Raw genomic sequence first — 14,539 nt, 5'->3', positions numbered from 1 at the left:
TATATGCAGCTTGTCCACGAAGAGATTTGGCAAATCAAAAGGCTTATTAGCAGGCTGATATCCGGTCAGCTGCGGTGTCTGTCCGTAATTCGATCAAACTCGGCGGGTTTCGGCAGCCGAGTTTCGTTTTTTGCCAAGCGCCAAGTAGTCAATTCATGGGTGCTTGATGAGAGACTCGAGACCATGACTTTCTGCTGCAAAGCCTGCGTCTCCAACCTCACCTAGCAGGCATCCCCAAGTGGACTTCGTCTAACTGAAAGTCATGGGGTTTGATCAGGACCGGCCGGTAAGCAGCCCACGTAGCGCGAGAATTCGACACACTATCTTCTGCCTGTTTTGTTTAAGACGCACGTGCAGTGCCTCCTTTTTATGTTCTTATAGAAGAAGAAACAGATGCAGACAGGCAGAGACAAGTTTGCTTACGTTTGTGTGTTTGACATGGAATGAGAACGAGATCCGTTGAAGAGTTCTTGAGGTGCGAGTTGAGAGTTGAGACATCTGATCTCTCTCTGATGTCGTCGACCGATCTCTGGATTAAACTTAGTGTAAGAATTAGGTGGGCGAGTGCGATCAAGAGTTGAGTAATGGATGGCCGTGCACGTAGCCATCGGGTCACGATTATTCTCGTAATATTCTTGCAGAAAAACGAGTTGAATGCATTGGGACAGTGTCAACTACTGTCTGCTGACATGCTGACCGTATGCTGGAATGTTTAATGGGGGAGAGCAGCACCGTGTTCTGAAGTTGCTGGGAGTCGGACTAGACGACATGGAGGCTTGCCAATTACCCGTACCAGGTGCAACCTGGATTGACATGACGAAAATGCAGGTGTGAAAGCAGAAGAACCTGACTGAGACAAAGAGACAGGAGGAAGCAGTTGAAGGTTTGAAGCAGACAAGAGTTAACCGTCAAGTTTCTGAACTAGATACAGTGAGTAAAGAAACACTGCTGCTATTCCCCCATGGCTTTCGGCATTATTTTTTTCCTTTTTCAAAAGCACGGCAAGAGATTTGCCGTGAGAATTTGTTACTCCTACAAGGAAGCAAATTAAAGTGAGACTGACAATCGACAAAAGAGAACAAAAGGGTGAAAGAAATCACCCGAAAAAGAAAAGGAAAAAACAACAACTAGCAACCCATGCAGGGGTAACTAAAATAACAACGGTTTACAGACCAAGTGAACAAAGCATTGGCCATGATCCAACGGAGATTCAACCACTTGCACAGCCAGTAAAACAGATGAAAGAAAAGCAGAGGCTACTAAGATGCCAACCAGCCATTGCCGGACTGTATTGCAGTATATGATTCCGTATAATCTGCACCTCTTCTGTCGCTATCGGTGATTTAGATTCATGCTGGAAGGTCCTCCGATAGCGTTCTTTCCAAATGATCCACCAAAAGTTTATCATTAAGCGAACTGTGAAAAAGATACTGGCGAGTCCTTTGATGGCAACTTCACATACCTTGATCCGAAAAGAGAGAGAGCTGATCAGCTGAAACCCTACGAGGCTGCTTTATCATCATGTTAGATGACCAGTACAATATCTTCAGATCATAAGAAGCAGCCCCCGGCGCAACCAGCGTAGGCAAAACTTTGGAGCAGGTGAACCGGAGCTCATGTCTTTCATCAGTTTCAGAGTACAGCAAGGAGGCACGTCACTGTTCAGTCTCTTCTTGGACAACACTACCACATGGGTGGATGCATCTAGCCTCGGTGCAAGATGATGGCCCAGTGGATCAAAATCTCACAGGGGCTGCGGATCCGATTGTTAGGCATGGATGCAGCTGTCCTCTTCTGCCGCAACTGTGCAAGTTGCGCATTCTCTTTCTCTTGGCATAGCAAGGGACAAACAGAAAGTGGAACTGGGAAAGAAATGGCGAGATGAGTTTGCACTGCATCAGCAACCGTTGGCGCTCGACTCGAACTGCAACCAACTCCACTGTTGAGGCCGTGTCCTGTACCTGTGGAGGTAAACCTAGTACAAGTACCTTGCGCACTCGTGAATGGCGGCCAGCCGCCCTCCATTAACATCACACAAACGTTAGCATCCCAGTGACATGGCCTTTTTTTTATAGGGAGTGACAGGGCCTTTTGGAAAAGTAGCTGGATTTGCTACGGGTGTGCTTGGAGACGTCGCCAAAGAATCCTTCGTCGCGAGAAGGCACGGCATGATGTGCGAGCACGTGCATGGGGCGTGGTGCCGAACAGCTGCCCACAATTAAGGAGGTTAGGACTGCAAGAACTGTAAAAGGCGCATAAAGTAAATACGAATGGAAAGTGGCTCCTGTCAAGACAAATGACTGAGACGAGTGCGAAATGCAGAGGTGCAGCAGGGATGCGTGGTGCGAACCCAGGCTATGTGCCTATGTCGGCAGTGCCGCGGCACAGATCGATACCAACGTGGTGGCTGGAACATCGAAGAGCCATGGATTCCGGTAGTCTGATGGACGAGCGGGACAGGTTCTCAGATGACACGGTGAGAAGCTGCTGCACTGTGTGTGCAAGGCACGTCCTCACCACATCGCTAGGTATCATTTTCTGAAACCATTCTGAACCCATCTGGGCGGTGTGTTCAGGTCGGTCAGCAGTCACCATCGCATTACAAGTTTACAACAATTGTTCCCGCAGCCGCAGGCCGGGCTTGAATACTTGGAACTCGGAAGCAGAAGCAACAGGCGCCGGAGAGAGAGATGCTGCTTCCTGCGGATCGAGCAGGGATCTAGGCTGTCCTAGAGACCAGTCATTAGCTTTTTGAGCAAGAATGCCTACGAACCATAGAAACCGTTTCTTCTTAGACGCACTCATACACCACCCTGATCAGCGAACATACCATTCCCATGAAAATAACAGATTTGTTTTTAAATGAAATAAGTCTAGCCCTGGCATCATTGGATGCTTAAAACCTTAAAACCATCATCTGAAATGCCAAAACAAATTGGCTTTAGAAGAGAATCTTACAGGGAACTATTCGATTATACCCCACATATCAGTAAAAAAAATTACAAAAAAAACCATATGAAGATAAAATATGCAAATACCGGACGGTGATGGTGAGTAACACAAACAAGAACGGCTCAGGTTGTAGACTAAATTCTGAAACTACCAGCCACACCTCGAATGTACATTTTGACACAAGTACAATTCTATCTGTCCTGAACCTATTTGAAAGAAAGGCCATACAGAATTACAGATGAACTCTGAGCAACTGAATCTCAGGGCACACATTTTCTGAGTGAAGATGTACAAATGACTATGCACAAATAATGAACACCGGGAGCATCTAACGGTTGCAGGTCACTAAAATTTGCTTCCATTAGCGAACTGTTGAACAAAGAACTGTGGATCTGGCTAGATGGGCAGAATTTTATGGCACAGCATATCAGCAGCAACGGCAGCAAATGACATCTCGGCATGTGTAACGAGCAGCTCTAGCTTCCAGCTCCTCGGTTGGGGGCAAAGCTTCTAAAATAAATCCTTTCTGGCTAGAACAGCAGAAGTCGTACAGATTTCCGCATATGCCTTTACTGAATGGATGAACTCTTTCAGGTACTCCCCTGCAAGAGGTACAGCCTCATTTCACCACTCTGCTATTATCTTAAGAATAAATCATACTGATGACAAACCGAGTTGATCCTATAGTGGCGTACCTTAAGTAGAATATGCGCTTCCTTCTGGCAACTTCGTAGGTTGTTTGATTTGTTAGAGCAATGTACCTGCAACATGTATCAGGCCAACAAACATTTATATACAAAGTGTTATTGATTTGGGGTTCATGAGCTACATAACATGCTGTACAAATATGAAAAGTATGCAAATGTAAAATTGAAGCTGCACTTGGACATTTAGTTAAAAACAATTAAAACACTTATTTACTGTCAAACACATCAGACATGGAGAAAACTTACGTATGAAACCCCAACAACAGCAGTAGGAATATAAGTATAAAGATCAACACTGCCAGCAATATTACACCAACAAAGTCCTTCCACCTGTAACCATGATGAAAATGATACATATTTAAAACATAAGAATAGCCTCAATATTGTGAAAGCATAAAATTCGCAACATATGAGCAGCCTATAAAATTTTGAATAGTATTAAATATTAATAACATAACATAACGTACCAGTCCTTGTCCACATCTAAATGTAATGACTCGATGTAGAGAGCAGCAGTCCAGATACACAGGATCGTTTCTTCAAATATGTACCACCTAGGAAAGGTTTGTTATACAACCGTAAGAACAAAGATAAGGCTAAACAATAGTATCATCATGTAATTGCACAGCACAACGATAAAGAATACTAACATTGTAGTGTGTAATCCAAATATCCAATAAAGTTGTAGTTAGGTTAGGTTGGTACATCATTCAACATGGAACATTGCCCAATGTCTTCTGACCAGGTTCCCAGGCCACATAGTTTTACATTCTTAAGCGAAAAGAAAAAACTGAAAATATCACAAAAAAGAGGGGCTGTTGATTCTCAGGCGCTCAGTTGCATAAAGGTGCTGTCTGTCTATTGGCACACAATATAAATACAGTATTGGTCTGATCAATATGTACTTTCTGTCGAAAAAAGGGATATATCTGTGGATACAATAAGGTCCTCAGAATGATCATCGATACCCTCAATAAAAAAATAAGCTTAAATGCAGTGTTTCTGCAAAATCTATGGTGTGTGTAGAATAAGTACTCAAGCACAGCACACCACAACTGCTGTGCAAGTGAATGGAAGATATAGGGAAAGGCACACATTATGAACTCACCAAAAACGGCAATGATTCTTTTTGCCAATGCATGTTCCAAGCCATATGCAGTGATGATCGAATTGAAGGACGCATTTATCGCAGTCATGGCAGTGCCTGGTACGAGGTGGCTGCAAAAGATGTCGGTAGCAAAACTTGAACATTGACTATCAGCAGCAACAAATCATGGGAAATTTTCTAAGGATATAATAGTTGAAATAAGCATGACGCAGTGGCATTTGGAACAACAGCTCTGAACAAATAAGATGGCAAAAGTTCACTACATAAGAGTGAAGTCCTGTGTCCAGCCGCATTGCTAATCAGTTATAAACTGGTAAATCCTCAACAAAGCGTTAAGTTTTAGAGGATTCCTTATGTACAATAACCTTCACAATCAGATGGATCTTTGGATGTCATAAGCTGACAAAGGAACAACTAGTCAAGCAAGGATGCGAAGAGCAAAACTTTTCACTTTAACTATACCAACAAATATAATCAAATATCCACAATTTCATTTTCAGAAATCTGACACAGAAGTTTTGAACAAACTCGGTAAATTTTGAAGAAGGTTATATTGAATGAAAAGTTATTCTTAAAATTTTGTCAAATAGTTAATACAAAGATACGCAGCTCTCCTGCGTGTTCGAGGAAAAAATTTGTCAAACAGATTTGTGCGTAACTTGAAGACAAATGGCTCCTGCGACCAACTCAATTCATGCATAATACAAGTATACTAATACCCACTTGCATGTCAAAATTGTAGAACATTCAGCAGTTAACTTTTGAGGATAAAAGAATACCTGAATGACCCTGCAGTAAGTGCAAGTCCAATCCCTAAAAGATAAATGAATGGATTTTAAACAAATCATTGTGCGGCAAATACAAGAAAGCTAAAACAAGAAAGAAATATTAAAAATATACAGCGCCACTTCAGAAGATATTGTTGCCTCAAATGAAAAGGAGGAATTGCTCAACAGTCACCATACCTGCTGCTTGACCCTGGAGGATATAGATCCATAACCATCTGCGCCCATGACGATGTAGGAGTCATCGTGGTAAGTTTCTGTAGTTGAGCACGGCTCGTTGGGGAACTTATGTTTCCATTTCTTGAATTTGACTGCCTTTTCTTAATCATCAAAAAGAGAGCAAAAGAAAGTATAAATATCAATGCATGCCTCCCACATGTTTTCCTGGTGCCAAAGAGATCATGCTATGGTACTAAAGACATTACTTTGAAAGAGCAGCAGTATTGACGAAGGTCGCATGCATCGTTGAACCAGCTCTCATTACATCGATAACATACCTGATGACACAGGAGCACAGAAAACATAGAGTTAAACACCTCTTAATCGTCATATTATTCCATGAGTGGAGGATGAGGACAAAGTCTACGCAATGGCAATTACCCTGGAGATGAGCCAGCTGTGTATAAGTACTGCACTAGCGTGAGCAGAACAAGCACTCCATACACCCCTATATACCTGAAATGAAAAGAGCTATGTAAGATAAAAGAATGGAAAAGCCCTTGGATCAGATAGAGCAGGGAAATCCACTTCACATTTTGTCAAAATTCAGGATTCAAAACAAAACTTGCAGACCTGAATAGGAGCACTAATGCTACATACTGCATAGAGATGGAAAACTTCTATTAAACAAGTGTAGGCCAGGAATTTTAAGCAGAACAGGCAGAATGACATCTGCACAGCAAGACGATGTGCAATTATTATTCAATAAATATGCCTCTAAGAAGGTCATGTTCTTTCGGTCATGCAGATTCATGTGAAGTCAGCTTAGATCAATGATCTGATGCAGAAATACTTGCCTAAACACCCCAAAAGCTATTTCCCCCTCAAATCAGGCAAGTTTAGATTCTGCTGGAGACAGTTATACTAGTGCTAGGCAACTAAAATCATATATAGTGATGTGACAACCTAGAGTTAGAATAGAACCATGCTTCTCCACTCCACACCAAGCAAAAAGCGACATGGCATCCTAATTTAGGCTCAAGCCGAGCAAACATGAGGAAATTCAGAAGATGTCGAGTGCAAATCACCACGGCTCCTCATGGATTCGCCAGCCAAGAGTCGGATCGAGGACGAAGACGGCGCCGACGAAGAGCACGTGCATCAGGAGCACCATGAATCTGAGTCCCACCGACGACCTCCTCGCTGAGCAGAAGAATCCCCCGGGCGCCCAGATCAAAACCCCCCGTGAGCACAAGGACGCGCCAAATCGAGCCTGATAACCGCTGGATTTTCAGCGGAACGGGAACGAAATCAACGCCTCGGGCAGCGTACCTCGATCGGAGAGGCGGGTGCCGGGCTCCGCGGCGGAAGAGGACGCCATTGACGCCGTCGCATCCGACGGCGGGGCTGCGGCGGGGGCCGGCTCGCTGGAGGGGCCCGGGGAAGGGAAGGTCACCGGCGCCGCGCGGCTCTGGGGCGTCGGAAGCGACGATTTCGGTAGTAGAAGCGGGGCGAGGGATCCGTCCCGGCGGGGCCTACCTGGCAGGCAGAACATACTATTGTTCCGTCGAGGTGGGTGGGGCCGCCTGGAAGTGAGAGCGGGAGCGGGCGTGCTCGCGGGGCGGGCTGGATTTGTTGCGTCCTGAGCACCTTTGTGGCTGCGTGCCAATTAATTAAGTTATAGTTCTGATCAAAAAATAAAATTACTCCCTCCATTCTATAAAAAATACAATCCTGCGCTTTTAAAAAAACTCCACCACGAGTATAATTTTAAAGATTAGATCTCAACTATAGAGGTAATAAAGGGTTCTAAATTTTAGCCTAAATAATCTAAGAGCGAAACCGTCAGGGTCTAATTTTATTCAATTTTAAGCTAAATATACGTAAGTAACAAGTTGAATTGAGAAAAGAGCACTGGAGTAATGATCCGTTACCATCCCTATAACTACGTGCCTAATTAAGTGCTCAAATTTGATCTGCATGTCAAAACTAACCGTATGTGGTAAATAAATGAGGGTATTGGAGTCTTTTCACACCAGCACTGATCTATAAAAAATAACTAGAATCATACTTTTTATAGCACGGAAGGAGTAAGTTCGAGTCGACGGTTCGATTACAGGTCAGACAACACATGTCGTGATTCATGCGCCAGAAAGGATTATCCATATCCAGAATTACGGCATGCATAGTAATTGAATTAATATGGAAGACATGGATAAACATCGACAAAGATATCCATCTAAAGAGAAAAAAGATGTTGATGATGATTTCTAGATTATTCCAACGAATGATGGAGGTCGGAGAGGCGGGGGGCTGTGACGTCTAGCACGGAAGGAAACCTCAAACTCCAAATTTAACGTCGAGCCATCGCTTTCTTTGCTCTCTACTACGTGTGACCGTTCATGTGATCCTGGCAACTAAGAAACCTTTCCCGGTGTAAAAGAAGCTTCTTCCAGTTATAAATCCTCATGTTTAACAAGCCCCTGCCCCCCTAGTCGTACTTTCCCGTCAGCGTGCGTGTCCAGATGCTGCAGCCAGCACCAACGGTAGCTACTAAACTACTCTTATTTAATACTTCCTCTGTCCTAAATTATAATTTATTTTAACAAATCAAGATATATAAATTTTACGATGCACAGTATATATAGATGCGTAACAAAATCTATATATATATCTAGATTCGCCAAAAACAAACTACAATTTAAAACGGAGGGAGTAAATCGAATCCCTCCGGTTGAGATTCGGGGGTGTTTGGTTCCAGCAACTAAAGTCCATGTCACATCGAATATTTAGTTACTAAAAGTAAACATACTAATTACAAAACTTATTGCACTCCATAATTTGCAAGACGAATCTATTAAGTCTAATTAGTCTATAATTTGACAATGTGGTGCTATAGTAAACATGTGTTAATGATGAATTAATTAGGTTTAATAAATTTATCTTACGAATTAGCTTTCATCCGTGCAATTAATCTTTTTAATCAAATATTCGATGTGATAGAAAGTAAAATTTAGTCTGTGTAACTAAACACCGCGATGATATAGAGAGAGAGAGGGAGAGAGGGATCCCAACGTGTGCCGTGTGCGATGCGATCCCAACCACCCAACCAGATGCAGGGATCTCGTTTGATTGCATCTGGGCCCAGTTGTTTCTGTCCGACGTGTGCCGTGTGCGCACGTGATTGAAACGGCGGGAAACATGACCAAGAGAAAGGGGCCAGATCATCGTCTGCGCACTCAGCGAGTCCAAACCAGCCCGGAGTGACTGAGAGAGAGGCCCTATCAATCAGGGGCTTTATTCAAAGATGTGAAACTGGGCTTCATCTCGGTCTTTTGGGCCTAAATCAGCCGTGCTTCGGTGTGCGTTAGGTGAGAAGGAACTGGCAAACGCTCTCTTTTTTGCTATCCCTTGTTTCCCTCGAGTCTCTGCATGAGATATTTGCATCGTTTTAAAAGTATAAAAAAGTATTCATGACATTAAAAAATTTCTCGTTTTGAAACAAAATGCAAATAGAAATGCTGGAAAAGTATATCGTTGATCTTTTACGGAACTTGGACCGTGCCATTGTGTACGTCTCCGCCCCCATTTGTGTATACGTCTCTGACCCATTTTCAGACTAGGGTAGCTATCTCCCGTTCTGTACCATTACCAGTATACTTGTCTAGCACTGTCCATGCCCTGGGCGCGACGTCGCGACGCCTGCTCCGAGCACGCACCTCGGTGCCCATGCTCCGGTCGATCGGCATGATTTCGGCGGCGTGGGAAGCCTTGGAGCTCTGGCCTTGCCGACGGGGCACTCATTGGGCTCCATTGGCGCGCCAATGCCCAGCGGTCCGCCCTGCCGCGATCGGCGCGGAGGGGATCACGACTTCACGAGTGTTTGTCGCGCTGGTGCCCGCCGAGATCGGGGCGCACTTGCCGCCTCCCGGAGCTCCCTCGGTGGCCGAACTGATCTGGCGCTCCGTGCTTGAACATGAACTTGCAGTGGTTCTGAAGGAAGCACTGGCACGCCAAACATGGACTATCGGATCGGTACTACTAAGTTGCAGATGCCATTGTCTTGCACTATAGGAGTACTATCCGCACCAGAAAAAAATTGGTATTAAGCGTGCCATAGTTAATGTTACCGTAAACGCTAAACAGTCGGTTACCTGCTATTTAGCCCATTATTCCAGTGCACCGTGCTTGGCTGCGTGCAAGCTCTGCTCATCTACGATTCTCCATGAGCCATGAGGGATCTGCGGCTCCATCGATCGACGGCTCTGAACTCTGAAGCGAAGCGATCATGCGATGCCGACGAGCTGTCCTGCAGCCGCGCTTGTGTTTTTCCTCCGAAAATTACATACAACGCACGAACGCTGAGCGCAGCTTATCTCCAGCCGCCAGTTAGTGCTTCAAGATCCGCGCCGCACTCTCTCCCACCATGTATTCCTATGCGTATTTCTTTTTCGCTGGTCTGTACAGAGAACAGTGAGCGTTCCTTTGCCAAAAAACCGCTTTGGTTTTTCCTCCTTTCGACTCCCAGCCTCTGTTACGCACAGTACTTAACAACGCAGCGAATCCGCCGCGATCACGACGTCGGCAGGCAGGACGCGCTGCTCCCGTGCGTAGTTGCCGCGGGGAAACGAGCCTAAAAATATCCCGGCGCCAAGGGGCGTCGAACAAGGAAGTACAGGCGCCGGCATGTGGCGGTGGGAATCAATCGAGTGAGGCGTGCCGCTGCGCTGAATCGATTCCTGGAGCCCGTGTCTGCTTGGCGGTACGACGCCGGTGCAAAAGCCGGGGGCCTTGCCTCCCAGGCGCCCCTCGCCGTGGACTCCTTTCCAGGCGGGGATCCAATGCCTTGGTTACAGATGGTTAATGATTAATCTCCCGGTGAAACGATCCTAGGTTCACCGCACCGATGCATCTCATCAGCTCGGTAAAAATTTGAAAAGTGCTCGATCAGGACCAGGAACCGGTCCAGTCCTAACCGCGGCAAACATTCTTTCCCCTTTGCGACGATAGGCGGTTTCGCCACCTACGTTAACGCATCGAAAGTCAGTCATCGATGCGAGCTGGAAGCGTACACTGGCGTGGCCCATGCCTGCCCAAAGAGTTTCATCCGCAGGGTGGAGGGCGGCGGAAAGAGATCAAAAGGCCGACACGCCACCGACATTTTCCGCCCACGAAAGCTCGCTCATCAGAGCGAAAGGGAGGAGCGAGGAAAATGGAGGGTCCCGGCCCCGGCGTCCGGGCGTTTACAACTTACAAGTCCAGGACTTTTGATCCTGCGAGCGCGGCCGGATAGCTTACGCCGGCCGGGCCTAATCCACTCGCGACCCCCCACCGGCCACTGTTGGCTTCTTGTTCTTCTGCCGCCCGGGCGGCGACGGGTCGGTGGAGCTCCACGGGTCCGGCCCCGCATGTCAACGTCGAAGCCTCTGGAGCTCTCTCGTCGTCCGAGTCACGCGTCCCCCCGTGCAATCACACTCGTGGTCGTGGCCGACTGGCCGTGCCGCCCCTTGGCAACTTGCCGCGAGCTCGCAAACTTCAATCCGGCAACGCAAGCTTGAACAGCGAACACGACTTCAGAGCTAAGAAATTAAAAGGTGCTCTGTTAAAGGTGGGAGCATCCGGCTGAAACTGATGCTAACGTCTGGGTGCCCCAATTGAAGCCTGACGAATCCAAAGCCAACAAAAACGCTCACTTTTTTTATTAAGCTAAGCCACTTAAATGAAAATTAGGAAACCGATCAGCGGAAGACAAGCGTCGCGCGGGCAGCGGAGCAGGTGGATGGCGCTAGGAGTGGAACGGGGCAGCAGCACGCCACGCCGACCGACCCGCACGGCGCGAGCCGTCCGCGCTTCCTCCGATGACACCCCGCGCGCGTCACCAGGCCCGCCCACATGGCGCCGGCCTCCCCCGACGCGCCGCCCACCGCGCCCCGAGGCACCGCCACGTCGGAACCGGGACACGCGTGGCCCCGGCACTGGCCCCTGGGCCCTGCCCGCGCCCTGATGTCCCCGTCGTAGCCTCGCCGACCGGCCTCCGCTCCGTTGCTGATCCGTCTTCCTCGCGTCGCGTAGCCACCGCGTACGCACGTTACCTCTCAGTCGTCGCATCAGCGCAGCTGGAACGTTACCATTGCGCGACACCTTTCGGCCGCCCAGCTCGGCTCGGGAGGCCCTCTATATAAGGACGCCCCCGGCCTCGCTGCTCTCTCCATCCGAAAGCCAAAGCGAGTCTCACCAGTCAAAGAGCGAGTTCTAGTAGCTTTGCTGATCTGTTCTGTTGTTTTTGGTTGGAAGCAAACCTTTAGTTCCGGCGATCATGGAGGACGAGAGGAGCACCCAGCACCACCAGGTCGGCGAGGCCCAGGAGAAGGCCGCCGATCACGTGGAGGTGAAGGACAGGGGCATCCTGGACACCCTTCTCGGCAGGAAGAAGCCCGAGGACCAGGAGAAGCAGCAGCCGGAGGAGGAGCTTGTGACCGGCATGGAGAAGGTCACGGTGGCCGAGCCTGAGAAGCACGAGCACAAGAAGGAGGAGCACGAGGCCGGGGAGAAGAAGGAGAGCCTCCTCGCCAAGCTGCACCGCACCAGCTCCAGCTCCAGCTCGGTAAGTTCATAGACATGATCTCCCCATAGTTCCTTAATTATTTTGGATCAGGGCTCAGCTTCATATAGCATGACACGATTAATCGTTGCGTGTACTGATTCCTGACCGCGATCGTTGCGTGCAGTCGAGCGACGAGGAAGAGGAGATGATCGACGAGAACGGCGAGATTGTCAAGAGGAAGAAGAAGAAGGGCCTCAAGGAGAAGATCAAGGAGAAGCTGCCCGGTCACAAGGACCACGCCGAGGGCGAGCACCACTTGGCCGTACCGGCCCCGGCGCCCGCGCCCGTGGGGACGCACGCTTACAAGGAGGAGGAGCACAAGCCGTACGTGCCGGCCCCGGCTCCCCCGCCCGCGGTGGAGACGCACGTCCACCACCACGACCACGCCGTCGTCGTCCAGAAGGTCGAGGACGACGCCCCGCCGGCGCCGGAGGAGGAGAAGAAGGGCCTCCTCGACAAGATCAAGGAGAAGCTCCCCGGCGGCCACAAGAAGCCGGAGGACGCCGCGCCCGCCGTCCACGCGCCGGCGCCGGCGCCGGCGCCGCACGCCGAGGACGTGGGCAGCCCGGACGGCAAGGAGAAGAAGGGCTTGCTGGGCAAGATCATGGACAGGATACCGGGATACAACAAGGGCTCCGGCGAGGAGGACCACAAGGCCGCCGGCGGCGAGCACAAGACCAGCTCCTCTTAAGGCCGCCCGCGCGTCGTGACCGGGCCTTGATCGGAAGCGTTGGTTTGGCGTGCGTTTGGTTCTGATTTGCTTTTAGTAAGTTTGTTTCAAGATGGGATTGCGCAGTCAAGGCCCGGCCAGTGCTGGTAGTGAGTGTTGCTGCTTGCGTTCGCTCTGGTACAGGCTCTAGTTTGGTTCCAAGTCAGTCAGGGTCTGGAAGTTGTTGTTGGGTTTGTTGAATTATCATCAGCAGTTGCGTATTGTAATTCGGCTGGGCTACCTGGGAATTATGCCTTAATATTAAATACCTTGGTTTCTGCCCAGCATATATGTGTTTGTCCCATTGTGAGCCTTGTGTATTATCATTTGAAAGGTGTGCTCCAGAAGCATATTATCTAGACATCTAGTTACCCCCATTATCTTATTTCCATCTAGCTCATGCGTTGGCATCCTCCTCAGTACAATTGCAGTGTAACCTTTTCCCGGTGTCTCTGAGGCTGTGACATTGGTACTAGAAATTGAAATTGTGCTCTGGGCTTCTTGATGGGCCATATTTTCTTATGGGCTTCATGACGGGCCATAATAGCCCATGCTCGCCACTCCTCCCGTCCTTTACCTTTTGCGATGTTGAGCAATTCGAGTATAGAAAAAGATGCATCTGGCCCTCTGGGCCTCATTTGCTCACAAGTTCACATCGGCATGGTATACGCCAGGGAGGAAAGCCCACACAGACGGGCTAAAGAAAACGGAAAATCAGAAAGTTTCTTTCGCTTTAGGATTCGTGCTAGAGCTAAACGGATAACCGAGATTTATGCGGGTGGGAGGGGGGTGAGCTGCTCTGAACAGATGACAGGCGTTAGGATGAGATTGGCTGGCGGGTAGGAAGGTTCAAATTGATTTGCAATCTTGAAACACACTTTGCTCTCAGATCAGGACTCCGTTTTCGATTCCGTTTGGACCAGTACGCTGTGTAGACTTAATGCAACAAAATGAGATCTCATATGTATATATTTTACTTATTTTTCTTACTTTAAAAAATTCAACATTTGGAATGTATTACTTCAACATTTTGAGGATACCTGTTCAACATTTTGGGTATATTGTTTCAAAATTTCAACATGGAGTATTGAAGTTGGCCTTTTGGAATGTTGAATTAGTTTATGCAAAATATTGGGAATGTTGAATGTATAAGAAATTAGAAATAAAAAGTAACTATAGATTATGCATTGCTAATGAATATTAGGAAACAAAAGCAAAAGAAAATAATGGAACCTACATTCTGCTGGCCTGGATGAGCAGTGAGAATCACTACATCTCCAGCAACACGTAAGGAAAAAAAATGGTGATAGACTGATACTGACAGTGACTGGACAGCAGACATCAAATTGCTGCTACTGCCTATAGGCTATATAGGCCGCGACGTCTATTTATCGCGCATGGGTGCGATGTGTGCTGCTGGAGAAGACGCCGCCGCCGCTACTGTGCTTCTTCCCCGACGAGCCGCGGCGGCTGATCGTAGGGTCGGGTTGTCGGGGAGCCGGTGGTCACCGGTGG

General features: G+C 47.9%; 2 protein-coding genes across 2 annotated transcripts; one reads left to right on the top strand and one right to left on the bottom strand.

Moving 5' to 3' along the window:
• Positions 1-2,999: 2,999 nt before the first annotated feature.
• On the bottom strand, positions 3,000-7,244 carry LOC112878753 (protein S-acyltransferase 10). Its single transcript, XM_025942965.1, has 11 exons — positions 7,044-7,244; positions 6,800-6,914; positions 6,153-6,227; positions 5,978-6,049; positions 5,733-5,867; positions 5,547-5,580; positions 4,768-4,877; positions 4,127-4,213; positions 3,906-3,989; positions 3,648-3,713; positions 3,000-3,554 (listed from the first exon to the last, which is right to left on the bottom strand). Exons 1-11 carry the CDS (start codon positions 7,090-7,092, stop codon positions 3,380-3,382), a joined length of 1,002 nt encoding a protein of 333 aa, XP_025798750.1. The 5' UTR covers positions 7,093-7,244; the 3' UTR covers positions 3,000-3,379.
• Positions 7,245-11,911: 4,667 nt separating this feature from the next.
• Positions 11,912-13,308, top strand: LOC112891095 (dehydrin DHN1-like). Its single transcript, XM_025958015.1, has 2 exons — positions 11,912-12,315; positions 12,440-13,308. Exons 1-2 carry the CDS (start codon positions 12,028-12,030, stop codon positions 13,004-13,006), a joined length of 855 nt encoding a protein of 284 aa, XP_025813800.1. The 5' UTR covers positions 11,912-12,027; the 3' UTR covers positions 13,007-13,308.
• The last annotated feature ends 1,231 nt before the right edge of the window (positions 13,309-14,539 follow it).

Source organism: Panicum hallii, chromosome 1 (assembly GCF_002211085.1).
Source record: "Panicum hallii strain FIL2 chromosome 1, PHallii_v3.1, whole genome shotgun sequence".
Classification (NCBI taxonomy): Eukaryota; Viridiplantae; Streptophyta; class Magnoliopsida; order Poales; family Poaceae; genus Panicum; species Panicum hallii.
Note: the sequence above shows the minus strand (reverse complement) of the source record. Positions and strands in the feature narration are given on the sequence as shown.